Genomic DNA, 18,718 nt, shown 5'->3' on the forward strand with positions numbered 1-18,718 from the left:
CACGCCTTCTGGATTAAGAAATCGGAAAGAGCACGACAACTTGAGGGAAGAGCGAGCCCGGAGCTGAACTCTCACCGCCGTCAGCCCGCCGCCGCCATCTCGCGGTGACGTTGCAGGAAGGCGGCAGCGGATCGATATAATCGCTCCCTCCATCTTCTTCACTCCCCAAAACACTAATCTGCTGCCGCCAAACCAATCTCTCTTTTTCTTTATTTGCATTAACGCCGATCCGTCTTTTCATCCACCGTGCACATTGCCACTCGTGGCCCCCACCAAAAGCGGTCGCTTTCCTCTGCAGTCGCTCTTTGGTCTACCTTTCATTCATTGCACCCCCCCCTTCCTTGTTACTGACGCTTGGAACTCTTTTTCCATCCGCGTATGTGTACGGCCGACTGAGGCCGGCCTCAGCACTCCCTCAATGGCGACCGAAAATCTTGATTAAAGAGACTGGAGGCGGCCGGGCCCGGGGCTGAGCGAAACAGCGGCGGGATAATTTTGTTCCGTATATAAAAGCACACAATATACAGGGAAAAATATTCAAAAATATACATAATTACAAACAAAAACTCACGTATTAAAATCCTTCTTTGAAATTCAAGTACACAATTAAAAAATAAGGAAAAATGGCCGAGACAACCGCAATCTCTTCATTAGAATCAGGTAAGAGCAACATGCAAGAAAAGAAACTTAAAACACCTCAGTTGTTTGTTTTAAAAGGCAACGCTGCTGAAGAATAAAGAACCTCTTGTCTTTCCCCCCACCTTCTCTCAGAGCTCTACTTCCTAATCGCTCGCTTTCTCTCGGCCGGTCCTTGCCGAAATTCGGCGGAGGTGAGTGGTTTTTCTTTCAATTTAATAGCTTGGGCAACAGGACAACCATCTTCAGTTGTTACACCAACGAATAAAATATTTTTCTGTCTATTTTGGCAGGTGCTGTTGCGAGAGCTGGAGGAGAAAGAGGTGGGTAGAGAGAGAGATGGTGGCAGCGACCGCTCAGTTCGTCTTCTCTGTCCTTTACTCCGTATGCTGCTCCTGTTCGGCCTCTTATGTCACTCCAATGCTATCTGATTTGACGGTTCTTTTTTCCCCCTCACTACATTAGTTTAAAAAAAACTCACCTGAGCTAGATATTTAAAGGCTTGACATTTCGCTTTTTTCCCTTCCTTATAAACTCTCCCTTTCCTCCTCTAGCTGCTCCCAAAGCGTCTTGACTGGGAAGGTAACGAACACCACAGAAGCTATGAAAACTTTGTAAGTGTTTTTTTTTAATATTTAATATTCTGTAATTGGTATATAGAAGTGAGATCTTTTATTTTAGAATTTAATTTTGGTAGGTGCAATTTCAGAATAATCTCATTGAATGATGTTTGTCAATAGTTTGCTTTTTTTTACTTGAGGTTATTTTGGGGTAAAAGGTGTTAAAATTGATAAATCGTTGAGACTAAATTTATTATATTTTTCTCTCAAAGTGGGAGTGGTTCAGGACAAATCATTCCGAAGTCGTCAGCACTTTACGTAATTGGTCAAGACCCAATCATGATTTCGCTTTCATGCACAGGAGCGTTCGCTCAGTTTGGTGAGCCAACGGCTGATTGGCTGATGGGAAAAAGATGGTTGTTTTACACCACGCATGCTTCAAACTTTTGGAGTGCTTTTAATGTGCGCAGAGATTTTTTTTTGAGATGGCAGAAGGGATGGCGTTAATATAAATTACTTTGAGTATATGTTTGGTCATTGATATTCGAAGGAGAAAGTAGATCGCAGATCCTATGAGTTTTGAAATAATCGAAAATGCTGGAAACAGGACATCAAAGGATAGGAAAGTTCACGTTTCATGTTCACAATTTTTCATCGGAACTTAAAGAAAAGTTTCAGATGCAAGGTTATGGATCTGAAATCCCCCCCCCCCCCGAGATGCTGCCTATAGTGTTTTGTATTTCCAGCAATTTCTGTTTGTTTCAGATTCTGAATGGTCCCTTGAAACGAAGGTCAAGGACGTTAGAATAACCTGCCTTATGTCGATGAAAGTACATTTTGCTTTAATACTGATATGTTCCTGATTTGATTGTAGCATTTTGATAATGATTTTGGGCAGATGCTTATAATTATCCTTAAGTTAGAAAACCTGTTTTGTTTCATTAAATTACTCACACCAGTTGAGTTGCATTACTCTTATAGGTCACTTCAGGTTTTGTTGTGTCATTTCACTCAGAGCAATGAACTCCAGAGTTGTTTTGTGGGCGTCTGGTTGTCATGTAGCTTAGTACTGTATTTCCTTTTTTCTGTCGTTCAGGTGAGAGGGGTGTGTATCAGGTCAGAGCCCTATGGAAGCTGAGAGAGAGGATAAAATGAGCAGATTAAGGCAAGGCTTGTATTTTTGGACTGCACAGGTGCAGAAAGTGTTGACATCAGAGGCCTAATCTCAGCTGCAAATAAAAGAAGGATAGGCTCAAGCAGAGCAGCCATTGCTTGAGAGTGCCAGTGACAGAAATCTCACCTCTCCTGGAAGTTCTGGGAGTCTCCCGCATATTAATAGTGGCTCCCTGATGCCCGCAAATTATATACAATATCCCAGAAATAAATTTTTTTGAGAGCGGCGAGTGAGAGAGCGCGAGAGTGAGCGTGCCATGGCAGAGTGTTCCAAAAAAAGAAAATATAAAACGTAGTCACCCCAGACTATACTAAAGTGTACCTCTGCCTAATAGGTGTAAAAAAAAATAATGACAATGTTGCTCGCTGCACTGTTTGCAACAGTGACTTTTCTATTGCCCATGGTGGGTTAAGACTGTAAAAGACATGTTGAGGTGAGTTTAACAGGTGTCATTTGTTCATTAGCATAGCTCACGTTATTTAAACTAGCTGGCTAGCTGCTAAGGAGATAACTCTATTGCAGACATCCCACCTCTGCCGGAAGTTCAGGGAGTCTCCGGCAAATTGATGGTGCTACCTCCCTGAAATGAGTTTTTGCAGGGTGGGATGTCTGCAGTGATAGTGTGAAGGCTTTGGTGTGAATAGGTGAAGGCACAGTTAAGAAGGGGCAAGCCTTTTTCTTTTTTGGTATAGAATAGTCAGGATGGAATGCTTCCCCTGTCAGATGTGGGAATGACTCTATCCGAAAAGTGCACTCAACTTCAGCGCCTGACTAACCAGGTCAAGGAGTGAAGCTGGAGTTGGATGTACTTGGGATCATTTAGCAGCTGAAGATATTATAGATGAGACTTTAGAAGAGGTAGTTGCACCCAGAGTACAGGCTTTGGACAGCAGATGGTTAATCACTCGGTGAAGTAAGGGGATTAAGAAGCCATTATAGGGTTCCCTTGTGGCCATTCTCCTCAGCAACAAGTATACCCTTTTGGATACTGCTGGGGAGGATGACCCATTAGATTGGCACCAGCTGCCAGGCTGGTGGCACTGTGGCCATCTGAGTTTCGTGAGGGAAGGGTAAAGTCAGGTACTGCGGTAGTTATAGGGGGACTCAATTGTAGGGGGGGGGCACAGAAAGGAGATCCTGTGGCCGCAAAAGAGACATCAGGATAGTGTGTTGCCTCCCGGGTGCTAGGGTCCGTGATGCGTCAAAGCAGCTGCAGGGTATTCGCAAGAGGTTGTGGTGCACATTGGCACCAATGACACAGGCAGAAAAGGGGAAGGGGTGCTATGCAGTGAGTGGATAGAGTTAGGAAAGAGGCTGTAAACCTCCAAGGTTGTAATCTCCAGATTACTTTCTGTGACACGGGCTAGTGCAGGGAGGAATGGGGTGACAGCATGGAAGAATGAGTGGCTGTGGACATGGTGCAAGGGACAGGGTTTCAAGTTCTTGGATCATTCTGGGGAAGGGGTGACCTGTAAAAGAGGGATGGGTTACACCTGAACTGGAGGGAAACCGATATCCTGGCTGGAAGATTTGCTGATGCTACTTGGGAGAGTTTAATCTTGTTTTGCAGGGGGCTGGGACCTAGGTCAGTAAGGGAAGGATTGGCACAGAAAGTTGATGTCAGGGAAGGTACTAAAGGCAACATTAAAATAACAAGTCTGCTGGGCTGGATAGTTTGAAGTGTGTACATTTTAATGCTCGGAGTATTAGGTGTTAGGGTGATGAGTTTAGAGCATGGATTAGTACAATGGACTACAATGTTGTAGCCATTGCTGAAACTTGGTTGACAGAGGGGCAGGAATGGGTGATTAATGTACCAGTTTTTTTTGACGTTTTAGAAAAGATAGAGGTGGTGGTAAAGGAGTTGCACTACTAATGAGGGACAATATCACAGCTGGACTCGGGAGATATAATGGAGGGGTCAGACAGAGAGTCCGTTTGATTAGAACTCAGCAATAGGAAGGGTGCAGTCACACTAATGGGATTATAATACAGACCCCCAAATAGCCACTGGGACATTGAGGAACAAATATGTAATCAGATTAAAGAAATATGTAAAAACAAAAGGGTTGTTGTCATGGGGGATTTCAACTTCTCGAATATAAACTGGGACCTTGGTGCAAAGGGTTTAGAAGGGGTAGAATTTAAGTGTATCTAGGAACGTTTCTTAAGTCAATATGTGGACAGTCCAATGAGAGGAGGGGTCGTACTGGACCTGGTGTTGGGTAATGAGCCTGGCCAAGTGACTGGCCTTTCAGTGGATGAACAGTTAGGGAACAGTGACGACAACTTATCTTTCAGGATAGCTATAGATAAGGATGGGTACGGTTTTTGTGGGAGGGTTTTAAATTGGAGTCAGGCAAATTATGGGGGCATTAGGCAGGAACTAAGAAGTATTAGTTGGAAATACCTTTTCTCTGGCAAGTGCACATCAGATGTGTGGAGGATGTTTAAAGTTCAATTGCCCAACGTATGTGGAAGGTATGTTCCTGTTGAAAGGAAGGATGGGGATGGAAAAGTAAGAAAACCTTGGATGCCCAGAGAGGTGATGAATTTAGTCAAGAAGGAAAAGTATGTAAAGTCGTGATCAAACAAAGCACAGGAGTATAAGGAAGCCAGGAAAGAACTAAAGAAGGTCATTAGGAAAGCCAGGAGAGGCCATGAAAAGTTCTTGTCAAGTAGGATTAAGGTGAATCCCAAGGCAGTCTATACATTATCAAGAGTAAAAGGATAACTAGGGAGAGGGTGGGACCACTCAAGGATAAAGGGGGTAACATTTGCCTGAATGCAGAGAATGTGAGTGAGGTACTTTGAGTACTTTGCTTTAGTATTTTCCAAAAAAAATGGAGATGGAGGACCAGGATATCCAGTGCTGGGTGTATAAATACATTGGAGCATTTAGAGGTCAAGGAGGAGGTAGTGTTGGGCTTCCTAGGGAGTATTAAGGTGGATTAATCCCCAGGTCCTGATGGTATTTACTCTGGGTTATTGTAGTAGGCAAGAGCTGAGATTGCTGGGCACTTGACCTCTAGCTTTGTGTCCTCTCTAGCCACAGATGAGGTCCTAGAGGCCTGGTGAGTGGCTAATTTTGTAACTCTATTTAAAAAGGGAGCAAAGGAAAATCCTGGGAACTATAGACTGGTGAGACTCACATCAGTTGTAGGGAAACTGCTGGAGAAAATTCTTAGGGATAGGATTTGGAAACCCATTGCTGAATTGGGCAGAGCCAGCATGGCTTTGTGTGTGGCAGGTCACGCCTTATCAACTTCTGACAAGTTGACGAAACAGATTGATGGGGTAGGGCAGTGGATGTTATCTACATGGATTTTAGTAAAGGGTTTGTCAACGTTCCTCTTGAGAGGCTAATCTAGAAGATTAAGATGCATGGTACCCGTGGCAAATTGGCTGTTTGGATTCGGAACTGGCTTGCACATAGAAGACAGGGTAGTGATTGAAAGGACTTATTTGAGCTGGAGGTCTGTAATTAGTGGAGTACTACAGGGATCTGTGCTGGGACCGCTGTTGTTTGTAATGTATATAAGTGACCTAGATGAAAATGTAAATGGGTGGTTTAGTAAATTTGAGGATGACACCAGATTAGTGGAGTTGTGCAGTTGCGGATAGTGTAGAAAACTGGCATAGAATATAGCATGATATACAGCAGTTGCAGATATGGACTGAGAAATGGCTGATGGAGCTTAACCCAGATAAATGTGAGGTGTTGCACCTCAGTAGGGCAAATGCAAGGAGACAATACACTGTGCTGAGCAGGGAGATCTTGGGATCCAAGTTCATAGCTCCTTGAAAGTGTCTATAAAGGTCAATAAGTGGTTAAGAAGGCCTATGGAATGCTTCCTTTTATTAGTCGAAACATTGAGCTCTAAAGTCAAGAGGTTATGTTGCAACTCTATAAAATTCTGGTTGGGCCACTTCAGGAGTATTGCATACAATTCTTGTTGCCCCAGTATAGAAAGTCTTCGGAGAGGGTGCTGAAGAGTTCACCAGGATGCTGCCTGGGTTAGAGAGCATGTGCTGTCATGAAAAACTAGATAAACTTGGGTTGTTTTCTCTGGAGCGTCGGAAGCTGAGAGGAGATCTGATAGAGGTTTACAAAATTATGAAAGGCATAGATAGATTGAACGGAGAGTACCTTTTTCCCAGGATTGAAGTGTAAATGCCAAAGGGCATGCACGGAAGGTGAGGGGGTAGGTTCAAGGGCAATGTGAGGGGTAAGATTTTTTGACTCAGAAAATCGTCAATGCCTGGAATATGCTGTCTGCTATTTTGGTAGAGGCAATTGCATTAGAGGTATTTAAGAAACTTTTGGATAGGTACATGGATATAAGGAAGATAGAGGGATATGGACAATGGTGTAGGTGGGAGGGATTTGTGTTTGAGTGCTTTTGATTTGTCTTTTAGCTGGTTCAACACAACATTGTAGGTGGAATGCCTGTTCCTGTATGGTATTCTGCTGTGTTCTATGACCTTTGCTTATGTTTTTTCCTGAAATAGTGAATTTTCTAATTTATGAAAAAATAAGCATTAACTTTCAAAACAAGGAAATAGTTGAGGCAGGTACAATAATATTTAAAAGACATTTGGATAAGTAATTGATAGAAGATAGAACATAGAATAGTACAGCACAGTATAGGCCCTTTAGCCCAGTTTGTTGTGCCCACCCTTCAACCTCCTCCAAGATCAGTCAAACCCTTCCCTCCTGCATAGTCCACCATTTTTCTTTCATTCTTTTGCTTATCTAAGAGTTTCTTAAATGTCCTTAATGTATCTGCTTCTAGCACCACTCCTGGCAGGATATTCCACCCACCCACCACTGTGTAAAAACAAGTAAACAAACTATCTCTGACATTTCCCCCCATACATTTCTCATATTACCTTAAAATTATACCCTTTCGTATTAGCAATTTCTCTAGTTTTCCTCCCTCTATATACCCCTTATCTTGTACACCTCTATCAAGTTACCTATCATCCTCCCCACTCCAAAGAGAAAAGCCCTTGCTTGCTCACCCTTTTCTCATATTCCATATACACAACATCTACTGCTCTACCTTCTATCAGTTTCTTTTGCCACTGCCTTGAAGAATTCAGTCAGGCTCATGAGGCAGAACCATGCTGACCAACTCTAATAAGGCTATACTACTTGTAAATGCTTGTACATTCCAAATGCACAAGATTCTTTAGATGCTGGAAATCTAAAGGAACAAACACAAGATTCTGGAGGAATTCAGCAGGTCAGGCGGGATCTATGGAGAAGAATAAGCAGTTGATGTTTTGGGCTGAGACCCTTCTATTTCTGAGAATCCTATCCAAAAGTCTGTCCATCATTGATGTTAGACTTACTGGTACATAATTTGTAGCATTATCCCTCTTGCCTTTCTTGAAAAAAGAAATAACATTTGCCACTCTCCAATCTTTGGCTACTGCTCTTGTGGCCAATGAGGATGCAAAGATCGTTGCTAAAGGCACGGTAATTGCTTTCCTTGCTTCCTAGAATAACCTGAAGTATGTCCTGTCTGGCCATGGAGACTTGTCCTGATGTTTTTGAGAAGTTTCAGCACATCCTATTTCTCAATGTTAACATGTTCCAGCACATTGGCCTGTTCTATGCTGTCCTCACATTTATCTAGTTTCCCTCATTGGCAAATACTGAAGCAAAGTATTCATAATGGATCTCTCCCCTATCTTGTCCAACGTCAGGTCCATGTCTCCTGTTTTATCTCTGATTCTGTTCTACTCTCACCACAGTGAACAGGTCTTTGGTATTGAATCTGGCGCTGTGGCTCAGAAGGGAAAGGGCCGGCGGAGGAATATAGTGGTGATAGGAAATTCCACAGTTAGAGGAGTAGCTAGGAGAGTCTCTGGACGTGATGGAGAGGCCCAGATGGTATGTTGCCTTCCAGGTGCCAAGGTCAGGGACATCATGGATTGTGTCCACAATATTTTAAAGGTGGAAGGTGAGCAACCAGGTGTGGTACATATTGGTACCAATCACATCGGAAGGAAAAGAGAAGAGGTCCTAAAGAGAGAATTTAGAGAGCTAGGTAGAAAGCTGAAAAACAGGACTTCCAGGGTAACAATCTCTGTGCCACATGCCAGTGAGGGCAAGAATAGGATGATTTGGCAGATGAATGTGTGGCTGAGGAACTGGTACATGGGGTAGGGTTTCAGATTTATGGATCATTGGGATCTTTTCTGGGGAAGGTATGACCTGTACAAAAGGGATGGGCTGTATCTGAACCCAAGAGGGGCAAATGTCCTTTGTGGACAGGTTTGCTGGGGTTGTTCGGGAGGGTTTTCGAGGGGATGGGAACCAGAGTGATAGGGTTGAGAATAGGGATGTTGGTTTACAAACAGAATTAGTGTATAGTGAGACTGTCAGGAAGGACAGGCAGAAGATACAGCAAAATCCCGGTTTGTGGGATGCGTTGCAGTGTAAAAAGGGGACAAAATTGAAAAGGGTAACAAATGCAGGACTGAAGGTGTTCTATTTGAATGCATGTAGTATACAAAATAAGGTTGATGATCTTGTAGTGCTATTAGAGATTGGAGGGTATGACATTGTGGGTATCACCGGAGTCATGGTTGGAAGTTGATTGCAGTTGAGAACTTCATATAGAAGGATAAACAATTTATCAGAAGTACAGGCAGGTAGGCAGAGGAGGAGGAGTGGCTCTGCTGGTAAAAAGTGAAATCAAATCTTTGGAAGATGTAGAATTCTTGTGGGCAGAGTTAAGAAACTGCAAGGGTAAGAAGACCCTGATGGGAGGTAATTTACAGGGCTGTGAACATTATGCAGGATGTGGTTTACATATTACAGTGGGAGATTGAAAAAGTGTGTCAAAAAGGCCATATTTCGTTAGTCATGGTGGATTTCAGTATGAGATTAGATTAGGAAAATCAACTTGATGTTGGATCTGAAGAGAGAGAATTTGTGGAATGCCTCCAGGATGGCTTTTTGGAGCAGCTTGTGATTGAGTCCACCAGGGAATCAGCAATTTTGGATTGGGTGTGGTTATGATGAACCGGATTTGATTAGGGAACTTAAAGTAAAGGAACCCTTCAGAAACAGTGATCATAATATTCAAGATTCAAGTAATTTATTATCAAAGAATGCATAAATTATACAACCTTGTGATCTGTTTACTCACAGATAGCCACAAAACAAGAAACCTGAAAGAACCAAAAAGACTAACATCCGATGTGCAATAGACAGGGGGAGAAAACACAAATCATGCAAACAGTTGAGGCGAATAACAACATTCCGAAGCAAAATTGAGCCCTCAGATCTGAGCCCTGGAGCAGCTCGGTGTAGGCCCAAAGCCTCACTTATTAGTTCATCATATTAGGAGCACAGCAGCCCGGACGGTCTTCATGGCCTCAGCTAAAGTCAGATGTATCAATACCACAGTGGAGTAAAGGGAATTACAGAGGCATGAAAGAGGAGCTGGCCAAAGTTGATCGAAAGGGGACACTAGCAGTGATGATGGCAGAACAGCAATGGCTGGAGTTTCTGGGAGCAATATAAAAGATACATCCCAAAGAAGGGGTAATTAAAGGCAGGATGATGCAACTGTGGCTGACAAGGGAAGTCAAAGCCAACATAAAAGCAAAAGAGGGTATTATAATAGAACAAAAATTAGTAGGAAGTTAGAGGATTTGGAAGCTTTTAAAAGCCCACAGAAGGCAACATTTAAAAAAAAAAGCATAAGAGGAGAAAAGGTGAAATATGAAGATAAACTAGCTGATTATATCAAGATGAGACCATAAGTTATTTTTCAGATATATAAGGAGTAAAGGAGAGGCGAGAGTAGATAGTCATAGTCATACTTTATTGATCCCGGGGGAAATTGGTTTTCGTTACAGTTGCACCATAAAATTAAATAGTAATAAAACCATAAATAGTTAAATAGTAATATGTAAATTAAGCCAGGAAATAAGTCCAGGACCAGCCTATTAGCTCAGGGTGTCTGACCCTCCAAGGGAGGAGTTGTAAAGTTTGATGGCCACAGGCAGGAGTGACTTCCTATGACGCTCTGTGTTGCATCTCGGTGGAATGAGTCTCTGTCTGGATGTACTCCTGTGCCCAATCAGTACATTATGTAGTGGATGGGGAGACATTGTCCAAGATGGCATTGTCCAAGAGTGGACAGCTGGAAAATGATACTACAGAGATAGTAACAGGATAAGTAAATGGTGGATGAATAAGTATTTTGCATCATTCTTCACTGTGGAAGACAGTAGTATGCTAGAAGTTTGAGAGTGTTAAGGGACAGAAGTGAGTGCAGTTATTATCAGGGAGATGGTGCTTGGGAAACTGAAAGGTTTGTCGGTAGATAAATCACATGGACCTGTTGAGCTACATCCCAGGGTTCTAAAAGAGGTAGCTGAAGAGATTGTGGAGGTGTTGGTAATGATCTTTCAAGACCCAATAGATTCTGGCATGGTTCTGGAGGAAATGGTTGTAAATGTCACTCCACTGTTTAAGATGGCAGGGAGGCAGAAGAAGGGAAGTTATTCGTCATTTAGCTTGATGTCAGTGTTTAGAAAGATGTTTGAGTCGATTGTTAAGGGTGTGTTTTGGGTGTACTTGGAGGCACATGACCAAATAGGCCAAAGTCAGCATGGTTTTTTTTAAGGGAAAATATTGCTTGACAAATCTGTTAGAATTATTTGAAGAAATAGCAAGCAGGATTGATAAGGATAATTGATGGATGTTGTGTACTTGGAATTTCAGAAGGTCTTTGACTAGGTGCAGTACAAAAGGCTGCTAAACAAGATAAGACCTCAAGGTATCACAGGAAAGATCCTAGCATTGGCTGATTGGTAGGAGGCAAACAGTGAGAATAAAAGGATCCTCTTTGGTTTGGCTGTTGGTGAATAGCGGTGTTACCAGTGGTCTGTGTTGGGATTGCCAGAAATTTGGATGATGAAATTGATGGCTTTGTGACCAGGTTTACAGGTGATATGAAGATGGGTGGAGGAGCAGGTAGTGCTGAAGAAGTAGAGAGACTGCAGAAGGACATAGATTAGGAGAATGGGCAAGGAGGTAGCAGGTGGAATACAGTGTTGGGAAGTGTATGGTCATGCACTTTGGTAGCAGGAATAAAAATATAGTCTATATTCTTAAAAAGTCAAAGGTGTGCAAGATTCCCTGCAGGTTAATTTGCAGATTGAATTGTGCTGACAAAGGTGAATGCAATGTTAGCATTCATTTCAAGAGGACTAGAATACAAAAACAAGGCTGTCTAAGGCACTGGTGAGGCCTCACTTTGAGTATTATGAGCAGCGATGGGCCTCTTATTTAAGAAAAGATGTGCTGATATTGGAGGGGGTTCAGAGGAGGTTCACGAGAGTGACCCCGGTAATGAAAGGGTTATCATATGAGCAACACTTGAAGGTTCTGGGCTTGTACTCACTGGAATTTAGAAGAAATGTGGGATGGGGGGAATGGGAAGATCTTATTGAAAGCTATCAAATGTTGAAGATAGAGTGGACATGAAGAGATGTTTTGAATGGTTGATGAGTATAGGGCACAGCCTTAAAATAGAGGGATCTCTACTTAGACCAGGAATGAAGAGAAATTCCTTTAGCCAGGGAGCAGTGAATCTGTGGAATTCGATGTCACAGGTGGTTGTGGAGGTCAGTCACTGGGTATATTTAAGACTGTGGTTAATAGGCTTTTGATTAGTCAGGGCGTGAAAGGTTTTGAGGAGAAGGCAAGAAAATGGGTTGGAGGGGAAATGGATCAGTCACGATGAAATGGTGGAGCAGACTCAGTTGGCTGAATGGTCTAATTCTGCTCCTATGTCTTATCGTCTCACTTCAGTTATCCTCCTGTTTTTCATGTATCTGCATATCATATTGGGGATTTCATTAATCCTACTTGCCAAGACCTCCTCGTGTCTCATTCTAGCTCACTTAAGTCCCTTCTTAATCTTGTTCCAGGCTACTTTATAACTTGCCAGAGCTCTGTCTGATCCTTGCTTTCTAAATCTTATGTATGCTCCTTTCTTCCTCTTGACTAGATGTTCCATATCTCCTTTCAACAGTGGTTCCTTGATCTTACCATCCATTCCCTGCCTCAGTAGGACAAACCTATCCAGAACCCCATGAAGGTGCTCCTAAGCACATTCCACATTCCCTGATTAACGATGTCACCCTCCACCTCTTCCCTCTCTCCCTGTTCCTTTTGAAACATTTAAACCAAGAACATACAGTCACTATTCCTGCACTTGTGATTGCCAAGTCTCTGTCATAGTCCCAACACTTATAGTCCCGTATACTGACTGTGACTCTCAAAATGTAAAACTCTCAGCATACTTTTCTTCGTGCCGCACAGTGATGTACCCTCAGAGCTCTGGAAACTTTGGTTTAATCCGGATCTCCAGGACTGTCTGTGAAATTGCATCATATTCCTGTGATTGGATAGGTTTCATTTCCCTGGATGCACCAGTTTCCTTTCACATCCGAATTGATGATTGGTAGGTTAGTTGGTCACTGTAATTTATCTCCAATATAGGTGGAATACCTCTAATGTGGGCAGAATACAGAGGAGATGGTGTTGATAGGTGTGTTTGAGAATATGTACATAGCACAATGGGATTGATGAGATTGCTCAGAGTAGATTCTTATGTCATGTAAAAATTTTACCTTGAACAGACAGGTAATCAAGCGTCTTTTCATATGTTACTGAGATGCAAATAGGGTTTGTTAGGGTTGATTCTTGCACAATGTCAGCTATAGTCCTGTGCAAAAGTCTTAGGCACCCTAGATTTTTTTTGAATGGTTTTAGATGGCATGGCCTTCACAGAGACCGGATTTCAACATCATGGAGGCTGTCTACAATTACCTGGAGAGACAGATACAAGTGAGTCAGTACATGTCTGTAAAAACTGTGGCAAATTCTCCAAGATACTTGAAACAACCTCGCAACCGATTTTCTTATACAAATGCATGACAGTGTACCTAAGATGCAGTTTTAAAGGCAAAAGGTGGTCATACCAAATATTGATTTGGTTTAGTCTTTTACTGTTTCCACATTTTATAGTAATTTTTTTTGATATTTGGAAATTTTTCATTATTTTTGTAAGCATTTTTGTTTTACAGAATTTTTACATGTGCCTTAGATTTTTACACAGTACTATATGTATCTGTTGACCTTACTGGAAGCTGTCAGCCATATATGCATTGTACAAGGGATGTTTGATAAGCTCGTGGCCTAAAGCAGAAGGAGTCAACTTCAGAAAACCTAGCACATTTATTTTTCAACATAGTCCCCTCCTACATTTACACACACTCCAGCGGTCGTGGAGCATACGGATCCCTTCTTTGTAGAAGTCGGCGTCTTGGACCTCCAGAAAGTGGTGCACAGCAGGGGTGATTGATAAGTTTGTGGCTTAAGGTAGAAGGAAATGAGTTATATAGCTCTCATTACATGCACGTGCAGTGCAACTCTTTGATTATGCAGAACGTTTGAAGTTAGTAACTCATCTCCTTTACCTTAAGCCACAAACCTTATCAATCACCCCTGCTGTGGACCACTTTCTGGAGGTCTAAGACGCTGACTTCTACAAAGAAGGGATCCATATGCTCCATGACCGCTGGACTAAGTGTGTAAATGTAGGAGGGGTCTATGTTGAAAAATAAATGTGCTAGGTTTTCTAAAATTGACTCCTTCTCCCTTAGGCCACGAACTTATCAATTACCCCTCGTATTCTATGTATAGAATATGTATTCTACATATGGTACGCCTCTGCACTGCTTACTTTTCATGTCCAACTTTGTATGAAAATGTAAAACCTTAAGCAATTCCTTTGTGATGTTACAGCTTTTATCAAATCGGCACGTGCCGCCTGATTATCTGCTACGGATATGCCAACGAATTGGCACATTGCTGGATAAGGAAGTTCCTCCAAGTGTGTCTGGAGTACAGTCCCTTCTTGGAGCAGGGCGACAATCGTTGCTACGAACTGCAAAAGGTAAAGGCTTTCATGAACAGTCTGTGATGGGTCTTTGGATAATTCAGTTGTCTAGGAAATTGAATAATGCAATGACCCACACCCTCTGTTACTGAGGTGCGGTGCTTGCAATATCATAAGTTCTTGAAGGAAATTACTGGACTGTGAGGAATACATATTAGATTAGATTATGAGGACACTCAGTCCTTGTTTATTGTCATTTAGAAATGTATGCATTAAGAAATGATACAATGTTCCTCCGGTATGATATTACAGAAATACAAGACAGACCAAGACTAAAACTGAGAAAAAACACATAATTATAACATATAGTTACAAAAGTGCAAAGCAATACATAATTTGATAAAGAGCAGACCATGGGCACGGTAAAAAAAAGTCTCAAAAGTCCCGATAGCCCCATCATCTCATGCAGTCGGTAGAAGGAAGAAAAACTCTCCCTGCCGTGAACCTCCAGTGCCGCAAACTTGCCGATGAAGCACCTGACCACAGCCGACTCTGAGTCCGTCTGAAAACTTCAAGCCTCCGACACCGAGCATCATCTCTGCCGAGCGCTTCGACCCCAGCCCCAGCCGCCAAGCAACAGGCAAAGCCGAGGATTCGGGGCCTTCCCCTCCGGAGATTCTGGATCGCACATTAGAGGCGGCAGCGAAACAGGCATTTCAGAAGTTTCACCAGATGTTCCTCCATGCTTCTCACATCCATGTCCATCAAATCAGGATTGTGCACGGCACCCTACTTGACAAATAACAGATATTCATATAAACATGAGATTAACCAGAGACAAGATGGGCAAATCAGTTGCCTGTGCTGTGAGTCTTTTTGGTGTTTTAAGTTTTGTTTCTATCCCAAATGTTGGGTCATGATCTGGAGTAGACATTTTAATTTGGTTCTGTTTATTTTTCTCTTCCATGGTGTCTAACTCATGACCAAAGTGTTAGTTATGGTTGGTTGGTTTTTCTACTCCCATTTCACGTACAAGTTTTTCCCACTCTCCGCGTAGTATTGCCTTGTCTGTTGGATATATTCATGAAGCTTAGCTGCATGGGTCTATTATACTTCTGTATTGCTTACACAAGACCTTTGAGGAGAAAAGTAGCAGTTAAATTGTTAGAGTAGTACCTATTGCCTGATTACTTTGAGATGTTATTTTAAAGATATTCTTATCAGGACATTTCAGTTCCACTTTTTGCTGTGTACTGTTAATTTCTTTGCTTGCACTGATTTTGTTTAAAAATGGTACCATTCAAAAGAAGTGAAGTCATGATTCTTAAAGATTGCAACTTATTTCTCTCATGCAACTGCTTCTGAAAATAATCTATATTGATACCTCAGGGTGTTAATTGCTTAATGTTTTTCTACTCTTAGAAATTAAGAAACATACAATATTTATAGCTACATTTTGCTCCACTAGGAGAGTAACTGTGGCTGTGGTGTAATTATTTATGGATTTGCAGAACTGAACAAATTAAATTTTTCTTGATGTGTATTTAATAAAAAAAACTTTCCTTTTCGCATTGCCCTATGACCAAAAAGAATGAGATTTCTTAATCTTTACCCTTGTTATTGACTATCCTGTTCTTTCCAAAATAATGCATATTATTTGGTCTGCATGTCATTGTAAGATGCATGGTCGTTTTAAACTGGCCAGCCTGTGATCAGAGAAGGCAGGAAATGGAAGTAGGTGGAAGCTTGCTGCACCATTCAAAGAAAGTAAAACTGATTCTGTGCCTCCAGCTCACCTTTCTGTCTGATTTCTGTGTGTCTCCTGTAGCTATTCATTGAATACTCAATTAATCACCAAATAAATATTCATAATTTCTGGTTTTGAGTCCTTAAAGTTAGGAAGGTGGTTGACTTTATTGGTCTTTATTGTGAAAAGAAATGTATTGCAAAAAAGATGTCTTTATTGAAATTTTATGGAGTTCTCTGAGATTATATACAGAAGATTGTGTACAGGTCTAGTCTTCATATTAAAGTAAAGACATACTGCTTGTAGAGGGAGTACAATGAAGGTTCACTGGATATATTCCAGGGATTTTGGGAAAGACTATTATGAAGAAAGGTGAAGTGAACAATGTCCATAATCTGTATATTAAGAAGAATGAGAGATGACTGGGTAGACTCGGGGATAACATTTTCCCTGACTAATGCATCTGGAACTAGAAATTATTCTCAGAACAAGGGATCTGCTGTTCAGGACTGGTGAGGGGAAAAATTTCTTCACCCATAGCTTAGTGAAACTTTGGAAATCTTGCCCCAAGAGAGTTGTGGACGTTCAGTTGCCAACTACATTCAAAGCACAGATGAGCAGATTTTTGAATATTGATGTAATCATGGAATATAGTTTTAGTCCATGAAAGGGGTGCTGAGGTAAAGATCACTCATTATTATTGAATGACATAGCTGGCATGAAAGTGGAACAGTTCTCATATTTCTTTGGAATGGAAGTTTTAATTCAATATTTATAATTTTTGAAGATTATTTTACTTATCAGTATCAGCCCTGCTAATAAAAAAAACATTGTTTATCTGCAAACATGATAAAATCAGATGATAGAAATCAAAGCAACACACTCAAAATGCTGGAGGAACTCAACAGGTCAGGCAGTACCAATGGAAAAGAGTAAATAATCTTCATTTTGGGCCACAGGCCTTCATCAAAACTGTTTCTCTGCAATTTGGTTGAGTTGTACCTGGTAATCCAATCAGCTTGAGATATATCATAGACTAGTATTTTGCTAAGTACCAGTTACTTTGATAAATCAATGCAGTAAGCTTGTGGCAAAATTTGAGGGAAAATACTTAGCGTGGCAGGATGGAAATGCACCTCTACCAAAGGCGATGTAAGGTGCTCCTTCCCTCCGCTAACCTGTAGGTCACCCTTGGGTAAGGTGTAGCACCTGCTTAGCCTGAATAGAATGCGCTGCCCAGTATGGTGGTTAAGGCAAATACATCAGAGAGTTTTAATAGATTTTTGGGTAGGCACATGTATGTAAGGAAGATGGAGGGATATGGATGTTGTGCAGATAGGAGGGAATAGTGTTCAGGTGTTTTTGATCTGCCTTGTAGCTGGTTCAGCACAGCATTGTGGGCCAAAAGGCCTGTACCTGTGCTGTACTGTTTGTGTTCTGTGTTTAACTTTGATCTCACTCCACCTTAACTCATTGGGTAGATTGATTAATGATGTAAATTTCTTGTTTTAAGATTCCAAACAGGTAGTATGGAGAGGCTCAGCTTTTGCATCTCTTCATAGAGGGAGACCACCTGAAATGCCTGTTTGTTATGGGAAACCACCTAGCGTGGGTAAGTGTGAGATTGGTCTAGTTCTGCTTTGAAAGTATATTTGATTGGAATTTCTCAGAATATTCACTCTGGTTCAAACTTCTGATTTCAGTGGAAATAGTCCGTGGCAGACAATTGACAGGATATGGACGTTTTAGTTCAATTTTTCCAACCAGCACCTTTCAGCATATAAAGATGCATCGGAGGATTCTTGGACATCTGTCTTCTGTGTATTGTGTTGCTTTTGATCGCACAGGTCACAGGATTTTTACTGTAAGTATTCTGTGTCAGTTTATTTTGCGCTTTGCTTTGAATTTGTACACTAAGTAATTGGAGATTGAGTGTTTTCCAAATGGTGTGGCATATCAGCGAGCTAAATTCAATTTTTGAACTGTGAGGCCAGTTGTTTTCAGATAGAAGGAAAAGCATATTTTGGAATGCTTGTGTAGACTTTGTAGAGGTACTTTTGAATACTTAGGTAATGGATGTATATGGAATTGTATTTCTGCAATAAATAAGTGAGCACCATCAACAAAAATCTTTTAACATCTTTATTCTCCTAAATGGAATGGCAAATTATTTTTTTCTTTTGAAGTTGTCAAAATGTTTAATACTCTCTAGCAGGTGCTGCCTGATCTGTTGAGCGTTTCCACTTTTTTTCCCTCTGTTCTGCATTTCTGGCTTCTGTAGTTTTTGTTTATCAAAACCTAAAATTGGGTTTAAATGATTTAAGAAAGAAATAATAAGTGTGATCAATATTTTAAATGTTACTTTAAAATCACAATCACATTCAGTATCACTGACTTGTATAATGTGAAATTTGTTGTTTTGTGGTAGCAGTATAGCGAAAAGACATCAAATTTCTTTAAATTGCAAACAAATAGTGTAAAATTGAATAATGAAGGTAGTGTTCATGGACTTTTGAGAAATCTGAAGGAGAGGAAGCTGTTTCTGAATTATTGTGTATGGTTCTTCAGGCTTCTGTATCTCCTCCCTAATGCTAATAATGAATAAAGGGTATGTCCCAGATGGTGAGGGTCCTTAGCGATAGATGTGTCTTGAGACACTGCT

The 18,718-nt window shown here is 41.3% G+C and overlaps 1 protein-coding gene across 5 annotated transcripts in view; it reads left to right on the top strand.

The window, feature by feature from the left end:
• Positions 1–437: 437 nt before the first annotated feature.
• brwd1 (bromodomain and WD repeat domain containing 1) overlaps positions 438–18,718 on the top strand; it is a 158,343-nt gene continuing 140,062 nt past the window's right edge. For 4 of the 5 annotated variants that reach the window (XR_010018284.1, XM_063050359.1, XM_063050361.1 and 1 more), the window contains exons 1-6: positions 438–660; positions 772–959; positions 1,191–1,250; positions 14,216–14,366; positions 17,570–17,668; positions 17,760–17,920. Coding sequence is in view for 4 of the 5 variants with exons in the window: in XM_063050359.1 (XP_062906429.1) it covers positions 624–660; positions 772–959; positions 1,191–1,250; positions 14,216–14,366; positions 17,570–17,668; positions 17,760–17,920 (696 nt within the window). In the remaining variant the exon portion in view is untranslated. The remainder of the gene's footprint in view (positions 661–771; positions 960–1,190; positions 1,251–14,215; positions 14,367–17,569; positions 17,669–17,759; positions 17,921–18,718) is intronic. The other variant, XM_063050360.1, reaches the window with a different exon arrangement.

Source organism: Mobula hypostoma, chromosome 6 (assembly GCF_963921235.1).
Source record: "Mobula hypostoma chromosome 6, sMobHyp1.1, whole genome shotgun sequence".
Classification (NCBI taxonomy): Eukaryota; Metazoa; Chordata; class Chondrichthyes; order Myliobatiformes; family Myliobatidae; genus Mobula; species Mobula hypostoma.